The following is a 16382-nucleotide window of genomic DNA, read 5'->3' as shown; positions in this document are numbered from 1 at the left end:
AGGCATATAAGGATACACTTCATTTAAGATAAGGGATTGCTTACGTTCAAGTCTTTTAGGTTCAAAATCTTTTAGGCGAAGTAATCGTAAGTTTAGGACTTACGCTAACTTACGCTAACTACTATCTCTCGTTTTTCGTATTGAACTAGAGGCAGTAATTTAACTCATGGTTAACCATATCCCTGCTTATAATTCTTAAAAAAAAGGTTTCGAATAACTTACCAAATTATATTTTAAAAACTTACCATAATTTATTTCTTTTTACCTGTGAAAGGAACTTATGGTAAATACATATTTACCGGGATTAAAACCTTCTTGCTGCCTCTTTGTATTAGCCCATCCATACCATTTATTTACCACCCGGAAAATACGGTTGGTAGTAAACACGGCTGCCAACGCTCAAAATAGTTAAGTGATGGTTGAATGTGTGTCAATCACGCTTTGTTCCGTTTACACCTAATTACACAAACCACTTATGTCAGTGAAGGCTGAGCTATTTCGGATAATACTTCCCAAAATAACAAGTTATTCGCTATACAATTTCATACATTTCAGCTATGAAATCACCGTAGGAATGACAACAATGTAGGAAAAATGTTAACGTGTTGAAACTGTTATAATCCATACTTCCATACTAATATTATAAATGTGAAAGTGTGTCTGTCTGTCTGTCTGTTACCTTTTCACGCCCAAACCGCTGAACCGATTTTGCTGAAATTTGGCATGGAGATACTTTGAGTCCCGGGAAAGGACATAGGATACTTTTTATCCCGGAAAAATGTATGGTTCCTGCGCGATAAACGAATTTTGACGAAACAGAGTTGCGGGCGTCATGTAGTCCTGAATATTTGTCGGTTTGATATTCGCCACCCTTAGATCAGTCATCAGCCCAAGTAGACATGGACCTAAAATAATCTTTTTCGTTTGTTCGTTCGCAAGGATCTTTTATCAAAAAGTATGTACTGTTTTTGATAAACGATCAACATACTATAACCCAAACAGACTTTTAAAGCGAGAGGCATGGCAGATTGCAAATCTTCTCTCAATGTAAGACTAGTAATCCCTCCAAGCTAGTTAGGCTAGAGCAGGTCTTGTTCTTAATACCCCAACATTATCTGAAGGTATAATCATGGAGGTACTGGGGAGTGGTAAATGACGGTGGTTATCGCGTGCGCGTGCGACGCGTTGGCAGCTATTTCCGATGTACGCCCGCGTCGATTATTTTCATACGCACAAACAAACTCGAGTTTTTTTTTCCGAGTCTCGCCAAATGCTCCAACCAGCTGTGAATGGTCGCGCGAAACTCGTAAAATGAATGAAAAACATGTTTTCGCCGAGTTTGTAGTAAAATGCTAAAGTTCTTAAAATTTTTGGAGGCAATGAAATCTCTTTTTCCCTCTACTATAAAAATTATTTTGAACTCTACGTTTCTATCTACTATAAAGTTTAAAGTCTAGTCTAGTCTATATGGAGCAAACTCTACTATTGTATCCATAGAGCTTTCCATAGAGTTTTCATCATAAATTGGCGGTGTAAGCTCCAGCAATCTCCAGATGATCTATGGTTTTGATATTAATGTCAGTCAACTTGGATAGAGCTTCGCATCTCGGAGGCTATTATTAGCCTACTGTTCCAGCATTCTGAGACACAATCTGGTTGCCTATTATGTCATCGGAAACTCGTTCGGTGGCAAAAAACGTGCATTGGTACCGATATTCCCACACTGCAAATAAAAGGATCTACATTTATTGTTAATCGCAGGTGCATTAGTACGGAGATCCTGTCAGAATTTTATACGCGAAGGATTATAATCCAAAAATGTTTTGGAATAAGTTCGATAATCCTTTGAAAATTGAAGCAGTATACTAGAGCATTGATGTGTGGACATCTGGAGCGTAACCTCTGCAATTTGAATTAACGGTTTACGGTATCAAAGTAATAACACGTTACGGAATTCGGATGTCCCATATTTTGAGGAAAATGTGTAACAGTTCATATATGAACTGGGGCGCGGGCTTTAATTGAAAACTTTTTGTTGACATTTTTAATCGCGCGCGCTTTTTTATGAAGGGTTTTTTTAATGGACTATAATGCTCTTTTTCACTTCAACTTATCCCTCTTGTCTCATCTCATAATAATAATACTATAACTCTTTTTTGACAACACTAATGTTTGACTGAAGACGAAGGTGAAATATTAATATTGGAGAAACCTTGAAGGATATGTAAAACTGGAAAATGTGCCTAAAATTCATGAAACCGCCTCCTAATCACAGACTATAGAGCATTTTTTAAAAGTTTTATAGTTGAAGTTTTTGCCGTAATCCGAATTATAAAAGCAGTGGAGTGAAATAGTTTTTTTATGCCAGTATAACGGTGCAGCGGTATCCCAGCCCCCAGGTAGTCCTTACACCCGGTGATTATGGCGAGGTACGTTTCTCCGATTTCTACCATCTAACACAATTTATAGAGCCTTCGTGTCAACCATCCTAGTTGCTACACGCGATGTGATTTTTATATGCTTCGTTTTATAAGACGAACGAGCTTTTGCCCGCGGCTTCGCTCGGGTTTATACAAACTTTCATCCCCTATTTTAACCCCTTGGCGTTGGAATTTATCAAAATCCTTTCTTAGCGGATATGCCTTCGTCGTAACATCTACCTGCATGCAAAATTTCAGCCCGATCCGTCCAGTGGTTTGGGCTGTGCGTTGATAGATCTCCATGTCAGTCAGTCACCTTTGAGTTTTATATATATGTATAGCTGATGTAGACAGCTGATTTGGCACATGGTTTGTAATGTAGTCTCGGATTGGAGTTAGGGGTAATGCTTAGTTATAGATCTTTTGGGATAAAAATTTAAAATTTAACACGAATTAGGCCAAAAATGTTTTTAAATATGTATTTTGTAGATAATAACCTTACATTTTCACCTCACAAATATAGATCTTTTGGGATAAAAATTTAAAATTTAACACGAATTAGGCCAAAAATGTTTTTAAATATGTATTTTGTAGATAATAACCTTACATTTTCACCTCATAATATAATATTTGGTAGGAAAGCATTTTACTGTTCTGGCGCTTTAAGCGTGTTATAAAAGGATAGACTAGGATAATAACAAAAACCTTTTCAAGCAGTCAAAAATTTGTTTTGTTGACAATTTTTATGCTTTTAAAGCTTTAACCTAATTGGGTAGCTGTATGTTTTTTCATATTTGGTATATTACCTCTTTCTTTTTGTCATCGGTGAAAGTAAAAAGATTTTACTGTCTAAAAGTCATAAACAGTACCTATGACTTATTTTATAACTGGGGTACATTCTTTTGTTATTTTTAAAGTACAGTTTACAAAGGAAGTGAAGGAACAGAACACAACTTTTGTAAAGGGTTTAGCTTTATCACTTTTAATGTTATTAATTTGATAATTTCAGGTAAAAAAGTAAAACTCACTTTTGTACCTCTATCATAGTTTTTTTACCGATTGCGTGGTTTTCATTCCAAAATTTAAGCACGCCTTATTTGTTATTAAATAAATTATCTTTTACAAAAAGGGTGAACACAAAATAATCTGTGAGTCCTTTAAGGGATCAAAATCGTTATTATCATTCTTGATTTGGCTTTGGAATAACTTGAAAAGCGTAGTTATGGGTTGGGGATCTGTAATTTTGTTCATTATTTAATTGTGTAAATCCTTTAAATATGAGGAAAAAGGAATTAGGATAAGAAACCTACAAAAGGACTCAATTACTCTTACAGAGGCTGACAGTAAAATATTATTATACTCATTTGAAATAATATTATTACAAGGAGATGGTTACTCGTATGGTTGTATTTTAACCGACTTCAAAAAAAGACGATTCTGTGCAAATACGGTTAAAATATAAAATAGCGAATATCAGGAACGTTTAAATGAATGCTTTTAGTAGAGCCATAACACGAACTTGCTAAAACCACAAGGCGCTCAATAAGCAATTTTGATCCTCGAGGGTTTTCATAATACATACCAAAATTAATATTATAATTTATGCAAAAATGTGTCTGTCTGTTCCCTTTTTACGTCCGAACCGCCTAGCCGATGTTGCTTCAATTTGGTATGGATACTTTAGAATCCCGGGAACGGACATACGATACTTTTCATCCCGAAAAAAATTTCCCGCGCGAATAAGGAATTTTGGCGCAACAGAGTTATACTCGTAACGTACGCGGGTATCATCTTGTACCTAAATAAAATAGTATGAGTGTAAGAGCGACCGGATATAAGTGGTGCTTAATTGGTCGATAGGACTTTAATGAGGATGCGTCCATTGAGAGTGCGAGCCGCGAGAGGCAATTAAAAGTTCAGTCCAGTCAGGGCTGTCCTGACTCCTGTGAGCTGTATGATCATAAATACTAGGGCCTGACATAGATGTGGACTAAATAAGTATAAAGTCGAATATTAGCTTTTACCCGACTGTAGCAAAACAGAGTGAAATAAATTTGTATGTACTTTATTTTAGGTTTAAATTCAATGAGCACGTTAATATGAACAACCTTGTTCACATGAACCAAAGTAGCATAGTTTGATCAAATAAAACAGGATTTATCGCACCCAAATAGAGCCTATGTTTACAGCCTATTACGCATTTTTTCCACTGCAACATCTATGTCTTCTCTCGGCCAAAAAGGACTGAAGTTTGGTGTAAACTAGCGATTTCTTAACTTCAACTCTACTGTTATAATAATATTTAGGTAACTGGTACCGTCACACGGTAGAACACGCGAAGGGCGCAGTGACTTTAGCTGGTAGGTTTATGTAACTTGGTAGTTAGTACATCGTCTGCAATGCAGTGACCTGGAACGCCACACGAACATCTAACTATGTACACTCAGATACATAATCAACCCTACTTCATTTGGAGGGGTGGTGGGATTGGATTCCATATTATAACATTCAGTGTTAATGTTCTTTGTCATGAGATATAATATGATAATAGGAAAGAGAGAACTATACAAATGGTTCAAGATAATACTCTGCCCTGGAGAAATTATTCATCTTCTCTATCATAAACACGACGAACGAGAGGGACAACATGACATAACATAATAAATTGTACTGAAGCATTTTCAGCTTAAAAAACAAAACAAAAAATAATACTTAGTAATAATTTTATTCAAGTTTAATGTTTAACTGTTTAATTATTTACTGAAAATACGGTCTACATGAAGTTAAAATCAATTTCTCTTTAAGAGCCCGGGTGCCATCGAATTTCGGAATTCTCAGTTGTTTTTTGTTTGAGTTAATTCAGCTTAAGATAGTAATTACCTTTAGGTTCCTCTACAAAAATTCAATGCAAAATATTTACATGCCAAAAATATGAACGATTACTACGATAATTATTGATGTTCATATTTTGCAGTGCATGCAGTGAATCTGTGTACAGAAACCTAGGTTATTACTATCCTAAGCTGAATAATAACTCAAATATGGTAAATATTCTCGTTTGGTAAATGATCTTGGTATTATGTTTGTATAAGAATATCAATGGCACCCGGACTCTTAACACTTCAAAATTAAAGAAAATACTTTCTGGAAAATGAAGATTCGCATATAACTCAGAATATCAATATTATTGTGTCGCGTTTACCTTAAAACAACCTTTTTATTAGAGGAAGATCGTTTTGCTTTAATTAATCAAGTTACAATTATGAATATTCTGACAAGACAATGATTTCATGACGATAATGATACTGATTTTGATTAACCGTAAAACTCACTGGGTCATGAACAGAATTAGCACGGAATATAGTTAAAGGAGTTACGTATTTGATTAATCACTATTATATCATCGATGAATAATAATATTATTATATTGCGTATGCTGATTTCGCAGTTTTTGTCGTTAAACTGTCAAAATTTGGCAGGACTACCGAAGAAATATTAAGTACTTATTTTGTTAAAAAATGGAAGGACGAAATATAGATTTACTTTGTCAATGTTTAATATTATCTATGCTTCCAAAAAGAAATGATTTCTATGGATTCATAGAAGTCAATTCAAGCCTTCAATGTCCCGTCGAGAGACCGTGGAGCTAGGCAACTAATAGCGGACATCTTGAAAGCTTTATATCATACTTATACAAGGCAAGAATAGATTGTAGCGGAGCTTGTATATCGCGCGCCCATGGTACATACAGCCTCTGAAACGATGACGTCACTCGTCTGACGTCATGGGAAGAGGTTCTCGTGATCTATAAATAATGAGAGTGCGGCCTCGTTTAGACGACCTTCGGCATGCGCAGAACGGGACATCTGTTGTCCAAATAATGTGCCCTGCGCAAGTCGACCTCCGACCTTTAAAATGTAATTTTAGCTAAATGTCACCCCTTAAGATTCGCAAAGGTCTGTCTATATATAGACTCGGATTAGACACTTTAACCCTTGTTGAGTATTCTAAGACACTCTTGTCTCAAGGGAACTCTTTCGTTCTCGAGCCATTTTCGTGATTACAATGGTTTTTATTCGTCTAGCTTGTCTTAAAAGGTTGATCGCCGTACGGCCAAAAAGTCTACTTCACCATCTTCAACGCAAATGCATTCATGATTATCCACTTTAGCATCCGCAATTTAGTCTGGTACTTCACAAAACACCATCGTATTCCTACGTGGTTAAGTTGTTTGGAGACTCTCGTTCTCGCTGCACTTTAAAATTTAAAGTAATAAACCAACAAACGTCCTCACTTTGCCATCAGTCATCACCCAAGTTTTAATTGCAGTATTTCTCGTTACGCGCAATGTTTACGTCTAGACGGTTTGGGCCGCTCGTGCGTGATCGACGTGTCATTCATCAGCTAACTGCACTCGAAGCGATCAAACCAAGGACATTAGAAACTTTGAATGGAGATTCTGGTATGGATGGGCTGATATAAATTATCTACATAATATGTATATGTATATTATACAGTTGTGGTCATCCTTACTTCGAGGATTTACCCTTTGCGTTAGAGTTAGACGGTTAGAAGGATACCTACTGGATAAATGTTGGAATTTTTCTGTCTGTGCGGTTTTTCATATTTTAGGTGTTATGAGTGAGTTAGGTGTACAGAGTGCAATAAATTATTAAAGTAGTACTTAAATACATAATAACCTATTTTTAAAAGGCTATAAAATGTTTATATATGATATTGAATGTACCGTAACTTCTTGGTGGAAATTCATGTTTCACAGTAATAATATACACTTTTCATGCACTTGATCCACTTTTATTAATAACAATTATGTTTTACACGACCGGTTTCGATAAAATCATCAACACCTGATGATGATTTTATCGAAACCGGTCGAAAAGTGTATATTATTACTATAAAATGTTTGATATAACTGGCAAGTAGCCTACATAAGGCTTTACACGTTACTCATTGATGCTTCTAAAATAGCAAATGTCCTCTTATGACCACAACTGTATAATATTTTCGACGTAAATCACACGAAAAGCTAATACGTTTCCAGATAAAATTAACGAACAATCAAAATATAACTGTCCCCAAGCATAATGGTGAAAGATAAAACAATGTCGTCGTATCACCCTCATTATATCTTTAGAATTTCGAGAAACGCTCTCGATTTCAAAACAAATTTGTACAAAGACGGCCAACGGTACTGAGGGAGACGATAACGCTGACCGCTCTTGTTGTCGCGCGACCAGAAACAAAGGAATACTTTGTCGCCAATGCTAAAATTATATTTGTGCGGTTTGCTTTTGATGCGTCAGTAACAAACGAAACTTATTGTAGAGTGAAGTTTTAAAGTGAAAAAAATTGTTAGAGTCCAGTGTCCCCCCTTTCTACCAGTTAAACGGTTGCTTCTGGAAATGTGAAAAAAATTTTGGGAGTAGGAAATATGCTGAATTGAAAAGGAAAACTATCACGGCTAAGAAGACTTAAAAAGTTATTGAGTAATTGTCGATCAACTAAAAAAAATGTATTCGGCGCGAAGTATAAAGGAACTTTTCGCTCAAATTCCTTTGAACGGAACTGAGATGATGTTGTTAGCAGTGTAAAACTCGTTTAATAAATGTACATTTATTGACCATACAAAAATTATCAAAAACTAGCGGTACTACGGAACCCCTTGCGCGTGGCCGGTTTTTTTTTTGTATTAATAAATATGCAGCACAGCAAAGTCACTCGTTAGCTTTTAAGCTCCTGTAGAGATTCTACGGATAGCTTAAATTTAAATAAAGTATGCAACAGCAAAAGTCGCCCGATCCAACAAGACGACTCCCTAACGATATACAACGATACACTAGATGGGAGATATGGCCACGTGCGGCACCGTAACGTACGGCGAATCACAAATCACAATGGCCGGCTGTTTACCGCGTGCGCGCGCGCATACATAATACCAAGTGTAGCGGGAGCTTTCAGTTTTTAACCGAGTTCCAAAGAGGAGGATGTTATATGTTCGGCTGTGGATATTTTTTTAGGACATCATCATCATTATCAGTTGGTATAAAGCTTTTACAAGATCAGGATGGTTGGCGCTCATTGGGGAGGCCGTTCAGCATTGGATAGCGATAGGCTGATGATGACGATGAGGATAAAGCTTTTAAGTTCTGTTTTTCATTGATTTTATAGAGAAAAAGATATAGATATCCTGTTTTACTATATAATATTTGTCTCTGAAATGCCCTGGCGACGAATTCTCGCCAATCACCGAAGAATCCGAGGGCTGGCAAATGTGCTACTCCTAACTGTAGCTAAAATCTTAATTTCTGTTAAACAAGCTTACCTATGGACTCTAGTCTCTACCATTAGAAGAAGTAACTCCTCTTCAAACGTCTCTACCAGTCGAATTCAGAAAACTACACTCAAATTAATTGATACCAATTATTTTTCAAGTTTTCCTTGTAATTTTCTGCAGTATCAGTATTCACTGATTTTTATATATTATATAAAAATCAGTATTATTATTATTATATAGGAATTTAAACTTATTTAGCTCTAGCCACAATTCTATTTTCGGCTCAGTTTTGTTATAACAATACAATAACACTTTCCGCCGTTAGACAATGTTTATAAAATAATTGCATGTGAGTCAACGGTGATCTCACTGGCTCCTAGCCTATGTCATGGGATTCAGTCATATCTGGGTCATAGTTTGATAGTAGTAAGCCACAGATCCTTATACAGTGAGATTATAGTAAACTATGGATGACGCCTGTTTTTTTCGTTTTTCGTTCGGTAATCGATTACCATACACTTTTCCGGGATAAAAAGTATCTTATGTCGGGTACTGGGATTCAAAATATCTTTCAGTATAATCATCGACAGTCAGACAGTCAGTCACACTTTCGCATTTATAAGTTATAGTCACATAATCATAATATTATACTAACGTAAGATTATACTAAAGCAATGAGAGCCCATACTAAGGGCCTGTTTCACCACTTCCTGATAAGTGCTGAATAGGCTATCCACCACTTAACTTGACAGATGAAGTATGGAAAATCTGTCAAAAAAGCTGTGAATAGCCTATTCGGCACTTTATCAGAAAATGGTGAAACAGGCCCTTAGTATGGGCTCTCATTGCTTCAGTATAATCTTACGTTAGTATAATATTATGATTATGTGACTCTACTTCTGTACTTTTTAAATATTTTGACTGAACTTTTGGTGATAATATAAACGCATCGTAATTTATAGCTTAACTTCCAGCAGCTACTAACATCAATAAATCTATAAACCCTAAAAAATAACCATAAGAAGTCGGTTAAATATGATATCGCTAGAGCTTTCTTCCATGGCGATTAGCTACTTTTCTATATCACGCTGTTTGTCCGTGGTACATGTTTAGAATAATGATAATGATTAAAATACTCTACAAATAATCACGTACCATAAAATACTTTACAATAAAGAAGAAAAGGCCCATTATTCCTGTCCCATTTACATTGTCTCTACGAAATTGCGTCCAGGGTTCTATTACTCGGGAGGTGCTACGAAAATAGCTCTTATGTCGTTAGCATAAAGGTTCTATCAGGGGTTAACGAAGAGTTGCGTACTTTCCTTTTCATACGTTCCTCGAAGTCTGCGATTGTTCTGCAGACCAACAATGGCGCCCGCATCTTACAAATGATCCTAAAAATAACACGCTATCAAAGAAAGAAGTTAGTCTAAAATACCGGTATCTCGTGACAATTTTTAGCTCACTTACACGGATCTGGGTTTTAAACCAACTTAACCTATAAGCTAAACCTAAATCCGTGGTACCCTAACTCCTAGGGTTGCGATTGCAAAGCCTCCGTGGTCTAGTGGTATAGAGCGCGGCTCTTGACTCGGAGGTCGTGGGTTCGATTCATGTTACATATTTCCAAGTTTGGTTAGGACAGTGCAGTGATCACCTGATTGTCTGACAAGTAAGATGATCCATGCGTCGTATGGGCATGTAAAAAGTCGGTCCTGCGCCTGATCTCTCGCCGGTCGTGTCGGTCTTCCGGCCCACTGGGTTATAAGAGTAAAGGAATAGAGAGTGCTCTTGTGTACTGCGCAGACTCTTGGGCACTATAAAAATTACTCCTGCGTAGCTGGCCTGGTTTCAATGAAACCGGCCACCGTCACCGAAACCTATCCGTGTGGGAGCTATTATTATTATTATTATTGGAGCGAGGATCACTTACCATCAGTATATCCGTTTGCTCATTCGCCGATCTTATTTGCAAGTGTCCCAGTTTACCTGCGCAGGTTAACCGGGGTAGGCTGTTGTAAAACTTTGCAGGTTTCCATACTCATGTATAACTTGTATAGCTTAAATATCCTCCTCTAAGTTGGGTTTTGCTGAATTACCATGATTGCCACCATGATCGCAAAGCATGGCTAATCGAACCACGAATATGGCCCTCTGCATTTTCTAATCATCGTGATTCGTGGAGAAACCGTACTGCGCATAATATGGCAAGCTTAAAGCATATTTCTCATCTTATTCAGAATGGAAAAGTGTGAACGTAATCAGAAAATTCCCCTATTTGCATCAAATTATGTCAGGCACAGTCATCCAATTTCGATCGGAAGATTTATATGACATAGTTTTATGAGATATAATTATTCGCGCTGCGTATGGTAATTCACTAGAAACCTCGTTTCCATAGCCCTTCTAAGGCAAATGACGCATTGTCTTACGGTACATTTCCTAAGGGTTAGTACACTGACTTTTGTCATTTAATTGCTCTATCTTAAGTAGCAATAAAGCATCCTAAAGTTAAGAGCTTCTCAACTCACAAGAAATTTCATTGTTACAAGTATAAAAAACTCAAATCAGATAAATTTGGGTTACGGTTGCTTCGTATATAAATGCTCCAATTTCTTTGAATACATCTGGCACGGGTATTTTGTGTTCAGCGGTGGTTTATTGAAGAGAAAGATGCCGAATGAAAGAGTTAAATGTAGAAAAAAATCAGTTTCTGATATCAGCTCTAGTTTTTGTACTCACGGTTACTAAAAATGGGTGCGCTATGTTTTATTTCCTCGGGTTTTCTTTCGAGGTCTTCCAGATAACCACATTAAGCTATCGCCCGATAAATGCCGATAACGATTCGAAGCATCAACTCGCTAAACGCCCAGAAGCAAACATTATTTTCAAACGAGTCGTAATTTATCCGAAGGTGTTTGAACATTGTATAATGATGGCGCATTAAAGTGCACAAAAGAACAGAGTTGCAGTAATGGTCGCGTGTCGGCTGTCGGACCGCGGGCGACTTCCGCCTAGGGCTGCCAGATTGCCAAACCTAACAGCCGGACAAACCGGACAGCTTACCCGTATATTTGTATAAAATTTTCAGTTCAAGAAGATGAATATCGTCTGACATTAGTAGGATTTTCATGTAAAATTGTAGTGCCAGAGCTAAACAAAAGCTTTCTCTAATTTTGGCCGGACGGGGGACACGCAATCAAAGGTCTGAGTCCGACTTTATCTGTAGTATTAGCACGGCGACCAGCGGAAATGCGAAAGTATGGACAAACTGTGGAAATAAACCTAAGGTGCCGTTCCGATCTTTTTTCGTTCCGAAAAATTCAATTAAAATGCCACTTTATGACACACTATAGTATATGTCATAATGTAGGATATTATTTGAATTTTTAGAACTATAGTCTGTCATAAAGTGGCTTTTTAATTGAATTATTCGGAACTAAAAAATATCGGAACGACACCTTAAGTTTATCTCCAAAGTTTGTGACTATAGTCCGTCATAAAGTGGCATTTTAATTGAATTTTTCGGAACGAAAAAAGATCGGAACGGCACCTTAGGTTTATTTCCACAGTTTGTCCATACTTTCGCATTTCCGCTGGTCGCCGTGCTAGCACTACTGGACGCCTGGCAAGTGGCAACCCTACTTCCGCGTCCATTCAAAAGCCGAACGCGATCTCGTAGAGAGCTTAGCACCCCCGTAGCGGGCGTAGCGGCTAGCGCAGCTACGTCAGTCGCTATCGAACCGCCGTGGCGGACACACGTCTCTCATGCTCAAATATTTCAGGATCGCGATTGGATTTCACGTATGAGTGTTTACATTCCATAGCTTCTTCGATTAGAGGATTATGGAGGTGCAGTGTGATGGTTTGTGACGTTACTGTTGTATGAGATGAACCCGTACGAGGAGTTCGAGCGAGCGGCGTCTCCCAGGGGGGCGCGCCGCCGCCAGTTCATTAAGGGATGGAAGAAAACAATGGGAGTCATCTCTAAGAGCTTCGGCGTTGTCTTCAGCCTGTAAGTCTTTTTGTGAGACCATAATAATATCTTTTGTCGGTTAAGTTTTTGTGACTAAAATATGTTCGATGCTAGATGAAGCTTTCAAGTTGGATTATTTTACATTTAATACATAACATTTTATAAAGAAACAGGCACACAAATTTACATTAGGGTTGCTTACTACATGATTTTCTATCGAAAATATCCTTTAAGGAAGTTTTGTATGTTATTTAAAAATGTAGAGCTAATTTTTGTCCAATTTTAAATTTTAATTATGGCAATATATAAATAACAATTTTTAACGCAACAACGCATTAATAAATTCTACGTCTGATATATTACAGCTGTCCAAATTTAAAAAAGCAATTCTAAAATCGTTTCGTCCCGAGTCATTAGGGTCGGAGATAGATGCGTCTAGTTGCGTAAGCGCATCCCGAGCTTTCGCTCTCGTAACCCGATGGCCGTAAGTCTCACGGGTTACGTAAAATTGCACAACCATTGTGATTTGTGATAACTGTCGCGGGAAATGTTACACTAATTACTTTCGCAGTATTGTTATAAAAAATGTCTCGCGAATTTTTTTTTTGGTGATTCGTAATGGCTTTTCTGACCTGTTTTCTTAGTTTCTCTCTTTGTATAAAAACATTGATTAGCTGCTTCTCGTTTTAAAAGGCGCAAATTGAAGTCTCTAGGGGCGAAGCCAAACGAGCGTAATTTGTGAGTTGCGAATCGCAGAATTTCGGTTCGGCAGAATTCTGCTACATTCAGTTTTATACAAAAGTCCTGCGGGGCTAAAATGGTCGCTTTGAACAATCATGATATGAATCATAATATTATTCATTTTTCTAAAATCGCAAAATGCAACTCTGCTTGCAATTCATTTTTGTATTTTTGTACTGATTTGACATTTGACATTTGTCAGTTTGACAGTTTTGACAATTCATTCATTTGCTGAATTGATTGAGAGGAATTGCTAAATGTGACCATTTTAGCCCCGCTGTTTGATTCGCACGAGCATAATCATGTGAGTCGTGATTTGTATGAAAAGATATTTACGCGGCAGAAATATTGCTACGCACAACTCACAAAATACGCTCGTTTGGCTTCACCCTTAATATGTCGAGATAATGTTACTCTACTTTTGCTTAGTAAGCATACCTTTTATTAGAGGTAGAGCTCTCGATTATAATTCTAAACAAAATAGCTGATTAGTTTAATATAAAATGTAAGTTCTATCTCGCAAGTCTATGATTAACAAGAGGTAACAATCGGCAAAAATCCTTCCTAGTAAAATTATGGTCGCTACAAATGATAAGGTAATGACAGAAGCTACAGACTACAGTACACAACCAATAGTTAGTTACTACCTACGAACTTCCGTCGAAGTCTTATGCTTCGTTTGAATTTACTTGCTATCTATAAGATTTTGTTACTGGCAAATGGCAATCATTTTAATTTTATATCACCACAGCATAGTATGGTACAAAAGTGAATACTTACCTATTATACTGTATCATTATATTTTAGTAAATGTTTGATTATTCCACTACCAACATATTTATTATTGTTGTGTGTGTTGATGTAATACTAAGAATCTTTTTACACTCTTGGTTCGGGAACCAACCACCAGACTAGTCACAAAATTAAAAATTTGACATTTAATTTGAAATTTGGACCATAGGATGAGGCAAAAAATTTGTGGGTACCTACCGGTATATCGCCAGGTGCGTTATTTGACGGAGATGCGGTTCAAATTGATACAAACTCATAATTTGATGGGTTAACCCTAAATTAGAGGTACATTTTTTGCTTACATAAGTCCGTTAAAGTGTTTAAAAAACGACTATAATATTTAGTGGCTCTATAATAACTTGTAAGTGTTTTTTCGTTTAAAACGTCTATTTATATTTTAACTGTATAACGCCCGAAACCCCATTTGCGCTAAAATTCGTTTATCGCGCGAAAACGGATTATTTTTGGGGGATAAGAAGTGACCGATGTCCTTTCCCGGGACTCAAAATATCTCGATACAAAATTTCCTCAAAATCCGTTTGGTGGTTTGGCGTGAATAGGTAACAGACAGAAAGACTTTCGCAATTATAATATTAGTATGGATTAACGATTGATGCCCTGTTTTGAGGGTTTTTCAATTTGTATATCTATTCTCTAGCACTTTAGCTATGTCCACACTGTGTACTTTCATCTTCAATTTTTGTCATCAACTTTCATATTGGCGCATTCAATTATTCAAGGAACGCAACGCTAATATTGTCATTTTTGAAGTTATGGATATGGTCAGAGGGCATGCGTCGCGGGCATGCCTCACGTTGTTGACTGCGCTATAGCCTATAAGTTATAACGCTTTGACGAACAGAAAAAGGCACAGTGTGGACAAAGATTATAGTCAATAAACCAATCAACAACCCTATGGATAAGACTGCTTTAAAAAAAAACTCAGAAACTGGGCACAAGTCATTTTCTTGTTAGGTATAGCAAGTGGTATGACTTAACTATTGTTTTTATGTTTTATGTAATAATTAATGAACACGCAACTATCATGTTTTAATCACATTCTGGCATAAATTGTTTTTGCTTCCTTATTGGTTAATTAAAATAGTTAAATTATTTCTATTGGTGCATATAATTGGTAATTAGTACATGCACACATGGTACTTAAGTACCAAAAAAATTGTTTAAATTAAGTTGAGACTGGAGAACATAATATAACATAACATTAAATTTAAATATTCATTAGTAACTAACCGACTTTTTAAATGAGAGATTCGGCTAAGTTTAGAAATTAAATTGAAATAATGTAAAACATTTTACATTACTGAAAAATATGAGCTTGGAAGGTTTAATGATGATGATGATTATAAGAAATTGTTAGTACGGGATGAAGCTCACAATTGTGAATGAAAAGGTGTGAAAACTTCTGGGCTTTTAGAGCTTTTAAAGTTTCGTAAGTCGTAACAAACCACTCCGCAGATTAAACAATAAATAAAAGATAAATGCTATCGAAAATCAGTGATGACTGATGATATCCATAACTTTAATATCCAATATTATAAATAAATGAGATGGATCTTTCTGTCTGTTTGTCACTCTGTATGTTTGAGTCGCCGGAGAATGACATAGGATACTTTTTTCCCCGGAAACTATACGTTGCTGCGTTATAAACTAATTTCTTATCTATTTTGCATTTCTACCGTGATCATGCAGCTTATCAGCTGTCCTTTTCTCTACTGGAGTCTTCTAAACATATTTTACCTTTTAGCTTCACCGCAGTCAGGTAAAATACAATCAATTCTACTCTGTATTCTATTTGGAATGATATATGGAGTAATTTGGCGAATTCAGTAATTATTCGATCGTAAATCTCCCGAGAGCTAAACCCAGTGATTTGTCGGTCAACGACTTATTGTACGTGCTATTATTCGGTATTGTATTTGGGCCTGGGCCCTTAGTACTGTTGAATTCGACAGTTTTGATGGCGAAGAAAAAAATGAAAGAAAGAAAAGGGATTTGACATAACGCATTTCAAGCGCTGTCACTTTTTGTAATTATTTTGTGTTATTTATTTTGCGTATTTATGTAATTAATTTGTTGATAATTTGCTGATGCTGCTTTCTCGATTTTTCAGGTTACCTGCAAAGGTATACCTTTA

General features: G+C 36.5%; 1 protein-coding gene across 4 annotated transcripts in view; it reads left to right on the top strand.

Moving 5' to 3' along the window:
* The window catches only part of LOC121732085 (E3 ubiquitin-protein ligase HECW2), a 114221-nt gene that overhangs the window by 64829 nt on the left and 33010 nt on the right, over positions 1-16382 (top strand). The window contains exon 1 of one of the 4 annotated variants that reach the window (XM_042121875.1): positions 12431-12733. The exons of the other annotated variants lie outside the window; for them this stretch is intronic. Coding sequence (XP_041977809.1) covers positions 12609-12733 — 125 coding nt within the window. The 5' untranslated portion in view covers positions 12431-12608. Of the gene's footprint in view, positions 1-12430; positions 12734-16382 lie in introns of those variants that run through there. 4 annotated transcript variants of the gene reach the window in all.

Source organism: Aricia agestis, chromosome 11, assembly GCF_905147365.1.
Source record: "Aricia agestis chromosome 11, ilAriAges1.1, whole genome shotgun sequence".
Lineage (NCBI taxonomy): Eukaryota > Metazoa > Arthropoda > Insecta > Lepidoptera > Lycaenidae > Aricia > Aricia agestis.
This window is presented reverse-complemented; position numbering and strand designations above follow the sequence as displayed.